General features: G+C 45.2%; 1 protein-coding gene across 3 annotated transcripts in view; it reads right to left on the bottom strand.

Annotated features, from left to right (window-relative positions):
• Positions 1–120: 120 nt before the first annotated feature.
• PLOD1 (procollagen-lysine,2-oxoglutarate 5-dioxygenase 1) overlaps positions 121–4,978 on the bottom strand; it is a 31,685-nt gene continuing 26,827 nt past the window's right edge. For all 3 annotated transcript variants that reach the window (XM_075027454.1, XM_075027455.1, XM_075027456.1), the window contains 7 exons: positions 4,781–4,922; positions 4,133–4,246; positions 3,790–3,855; positions 3,333–3,437; positions 2,781–2,927; positions 2,342–2,467; positions 121–2,066 (listed from right to left, as the gene is read on the bottom strand). In XM_075027454.1, coding sequence (XP_074883555.1) covers positions 1,911–2,066; positions 2,342–2,467; positions 2,781–2,927; positions 3,333–3,437; positions 3,790–3,855; positions 4,133–4,246; positions 4,781–4,922 — 856 coding nt within the window. In that variant the 3' untranslated portion in view covers positions 121–1,910. The remainder of the gene's footprint in view (positions 2,067–2,341; positions 2,468–2,780; positions 2,928–3,332; positions 3,438–3,789; positions 3,856–4,132; positions 4,247–4,780; positions 4,923–4,978) is intronic.

Below are 4,978 nucleotides of genomic sequence, written 5' to 3'. Positions count from 1 at the left end.
CCGCCGCACCATGGGAGCGGTAGTCTGAGGGCACCGCCCCGCAAAGGCCTCACGGGAGGCGGGGGCGGGCAGCGCGGCCCCCGGCGGCCCCACAAGCAATGAAAGGCACTGACGGCGTCGTGGTGGGGCAAGGGTTTAATGCGAGTTCCCCTGGCTGAAACGGTACATCGCGTGTGACAGACGCCTCGTTAATTCCAATCACCGCACTGGGCAGGGGAAAGGCACAACAAAATAAGTGGAAAAAAAAAAACAAACAACCTGCTGAATAAATACATACACCCTTTGGACATCTTCTCAACGATTGGCCTATCGCATCCCTTCATTTGGTAACAGATAGTTCCGCAATTCACCTAACAAGGTTTATTACTGTTTTACTTTTCAAACTGATTGTCCCTGCCTGAATTTTTCTCCCTTGGGCACGCGTGAGTGTGTAGCCTCGAAATAGACCTGTAAAGCACATGGAAAGCAGCGGGAAAAGGTCTGTGTCGCCTTCCTCAGGTCCATTCAAACTGTATAAAGTTCCCCCCCAGAATTTACATGTCTAAAGCTATTCTGCCTGCACTAATAAGACCCATCCTAGATGACAGGGCTCTACACCTGACAGACCGTAGAACCTGGAAACACAGAGAACTAAGAAGAAGATTTTTTTTTCCTAAGGACAATCATGATGTGTATTTACTGCTTGTGAAACATACTAGTCTGGCAGACCCAGAGCTCAACGGTGTCTGATAAGCAGAGCAGGTATCTCACAGGCAACGGCAGAAAAGGTTTCTCCCCTTCCCTCTCTAACCATGGGTCTAGTCTAGACAGATTTTTACAGCTACCAGTTCACCACAATCTCAGCACTTTCCAACCACTCATTTCTACCAGCCTTGACCCCAGCGGAGAAGTGTCGGCAGTGGAGTGTTTTGGTTTGGAATCTCAAATAATAGAAACACTGAATAATGATTTCCCCTAAGTACCAGAGAAGAGCTCTTTGATGGCTCATTCAAATTAGATGCAAAGAAGATTATCAAAACAATCTCTGCGAACTACCATGAGGCCACCAAAGACCACTGGGACCTCTGGGTTGTTATCCAGAGATTGATTAGAGTTTTTGACAATCTTAACATGGGATAGAAGAGAGACAATTCAGCAGTGAAGCCCTCCTGACTGATCTAGGCATACCAACATGGTCTGAATTTGTCTGGGTATGCATGCTCCTTTTAGCTGCAGTAATAGAAGATAGAGAGGCTACCGTTCATCTCTTCAGTCTAATCCCAGAGGTAAAGTATCATTAGCGGATCTTCCTTTAGCTAACTGGAAGCACCTATATTGCCACTGCTGCTGCTTTGAACTTTGTGATATGCTTCCAAGGACTGCAAAGAGGTAAGGAATCAGATGATCTTCAGGCTCTTATTACTGAGTTTCATCTGGTATGACATTTAACTGTTTATGACTCCTGGAGTCAGCTCCCTGATTGGTTGGTATTTGGAATAGTATCCAGGAATTATTGTCTAACGTCCAGTCTCGTATATCCTGTGGATGAAAATGGGCTTCCAGCTACTTGGAGAGAGAGCTTGTGACTTGCCTCCAAAAAGCTGGATTTCCAGTCCAAGAAAGCATTTTTGTAAAGTCAACCAATCGGTGAAGGTTCAAGTAAATCACATTTCCAAGAAACAGCGGATGAGGAGGAGAATCAAAAATGAAGGCACAAAATCTCCTTCCAAATTCTACAGCAATATTCCTAGATATTACCTGCAGTATCAGAGAGGGAGATCTTCCAGTAGTGGAGTCTTAAAATATCATTAAAAATCAATATCCGAATAGCTTTGATCAATGCCTTACAAACTCTCAGCAGCATTCCCTGTTTCCACTCAAAGTCAGCAGTGAGCAGGGCCAGGGAAAGGTCCTTCCTGTGAAGCATGGCTCTAGGGATCAAGAAAGGACACTGCGATATAACGGGTCCCTTTGGTGGTTGGAAGACCTTCATGATAGTGGGTCAGGCGTCCTGGATGCATAAGGGTCCACCCTTTCCGTGGAGCTCGAATGGAGCAATTGTAGCGCAGAAACCGGCAGCCTCCTCCCTGATGGAAACAAAACAAGAGACACATCAGCTTGGTAAAAGCACCTCAGGGAAAGGGTCTCTGCCTTCTCCTGGCAGCCATTCTGAAAACGTGAGAAGGTGCGTGGGGAATCTCCTGTGTTCTGATGCATTAAAAAATCTTCTTTCTACCCTAGCCCAGTCATTAGTTGCAAACCTTAGTGTGAAGAAGCCAGACATGGATAAGGAAAGGGTTTTCAGCTGCCTGGACTGCTCAAGAGGCTGTACTGCATTCTTGACACACTCGCAACCACTTACCTCATAGTCTATTCCAACTCGGTTCAAAGCAATGTTAATGGTAAAGGTGGAAGCATCATGATGGGGCATTAAAGAGGGCTGCTCGTCAGGTTTGTAGCGAACTACAAAGGCGAGCTCAAACTGAGTCTGCAGGAGAGAAGAACAAAGTGCACATCTGTTACAGGGCTACAGTAGTCCATGGCTACTGAGCTGCAGAGCAGGGTGTAATATTTAAATTGCATCCCACTGCTAAGAGAGGAAGGCAACAATAAGGCAGGAGAATGTCACTGGGAAATTGCATATTTTCTGATGCATATACTTACGTCATACTCCAGGGTCAGTTCCTCCATATTGGGAAATAGTATGCGTATTGCTAGAGGACTCTAGCAGTCTTTTCACAAAGTTGCAACTGGAGCAGGTGCTGAGCTGACCACGAGTTTTGATGCTAGGGTATACATACCTTGGTATAGTATCCTGGGTACAGTTTCTCTGTGATGGGTGCAATATAGTCCAGAAGAAACTTGTACCATTCCCTTTCAAAGCCAATTTGGTTCATGTGTATGTCAATAGTTGGGACGTTCTCATATCCTCCTTGTATTCTGCTGTCCTGAAATAGAATCATGAAAATACCCATAAGGATGGGAACCTTGGACTTCAGGAATGAAAAGCACTCATTTCTGGTAACTACAAATCAATATGACGTTTATTTATCAGAATTTCCAGGATGGAAAACTCATTTCAAACAATAATTAAAACTTAAGGTAAACAATATTACCATCAGAAGGGCTGAACGCTGTAGCTTCAGAGGACAGTAAAGAGGACTCAGAAAAATTACTTCACAATTAAAAACAGGGGCAAAATCACAGAGTTAATCAGGAACAAAATCGTACTGCCTCCAGTTTCCTGGTTTAACTGTGGGATCTAACACTTTCTTACAGGAGGCCCTGCTGCCACCAATTACACATGGATAATGGTGTGACCCAGAAATCAAAAAGCTCCTGCTTTTTCTTACCGTGTTGTCACCCGTGGACCACTGGCCATAATGTTCCATTTCTTCCACCAGCTCATCACAGGCAGTGTCAGTGAATATGGGGAACCAGTAAACATCTGGGCAGGGCTGCAGAGAGTAGGCAGGTGAGAATAGCAGGAACAAGGACAGGTGCTTGAGGCAAAAGGAGTAAGACTAAACTGACTGTAGATTGAGTCAGTTTAAGTGGAAAGTAACGAAAATATTGAGGATAGAGATTTGTCTTCTGATTTATGTGGCCCACTTCCACTTAAGAGAGCTGGAGATGTACTTCTGGAAGGATGATTTGGCTCTAAAAATATTTTCAAGGTCATGTTTCCTCTGGATTTGAAAGACAAGGTTGTGCTGAACTGCTTATTCCTGAGAATGACAATAGTGATGACACAAGCATCGTCCTGATGCTAATCTCCCATTCTGATGGATAAGAGCAATGTTTCCTTACCACTTCTACCAATTTTCCTTTCAGAGCTGCTGTGTAGTTTTCATGGATGTACTTTTCTCTCCAGTCCTGCAGTTAAAAGATAAGCAAACCAGTCATTTCTGTGGGGCCTGGTTAAAGAGGCAATGAAAGGCCAGACACTCATGCAGCAGTATTTCACAGGCTTTGAAGATCCAGATGTTGCAAATCACATAAACACCCTCTCTTTAAATTCTATGACTACGCTCCTCATCCCACCCGAGAGACATCGTTATTACAAAGCCTGGACCTTCCTTATTGGTGAAGCTAGTCATCAAATCTTCACGTGCCACACTGCAAAGCCTGCTGTGCATGCAGGTTATCTCACCTCAGGATTGCTGAATATTTGCCAGAGGTCATTGTGCAGGTGAGTTGTCTGATAATTCTCCAGGGACAGTATGTGTCCAAACTGATGCCGATTTGTCAGGTACATAAAGACTCCCTGCAGGACAGAGGGAAACAACCAAGCTTTGTTTCCAGGCCTCACATTTCTGTGAGCCACTATGAAATATAAGCACTGGACAGTTCCCCAGTGATGATGGCTCTGCCCAAGCTGTTCATTTACTCATTCTTTCTCCTGTGGGCCCTCAGTATAATTTCCACGCTGGATATGAGGAACTTTGAAAGGTTATAGCCAGAGCCAGTAATTCTGTGCCTCTTGTCAGCCAGGGTTGGAAGCAGAGCAGAGCAGCTGCTGTGAGATTAGGTTCTTCCTTCCTACCCTGTCAATTCCATTTAGAACAGCCCTGAATAGGCCCAAGAACGAAAATGTTATCTACATTTAGTGATCCCTGGCTCTGTGCGGTTTCACAGCAAGATAGAAATCCCACACTGTTCCAAGCCTACACAGTATTGAATAATGCCAGTTCATCCTGTCCCATGCCCTGGCAGAGCTGAATGCCTTGAAACTACTTAATCTTGTCACCTCACCCTGGCATGCAGTTCTCCCCCGCCAGCCTCTCTCTCCTCGACTGACCTGATTCCGAACGTTGTGGCAGAAAGCCATGTCCGCATCCAGCTTGCCACTGTGGAAGAGATCTGCCTCATCAAGCTCTGATCGCAGAGCCTTGGCTTTCACCATGTAAACGCTGCTGATGTAGGGAACGTTCCAAAGCCCGCTGAAACACAGAGATAGAAGAGTAAGACTTGAAATACCACTAAGACAGAAACTGCT

This window comes from Buteo buteo, chromosome 5 (assembly GCF_964188355.1).
Source record: "Buteo buteo chromosome 5, bButBut1.hap1.1, whole genome shotgun sequence".
Taxonomy (NCBI): Eukaryota; Metazoa; Chordata; class Aves; order Accipitriformes; family Accipitridae; genus Buteo; species Buteo buteo.
The sequence above is the reverse complement of the archived record's forward strand: the minus strand, read 5'-3'. Positions and strand labels throughout refer to the sequence as shown.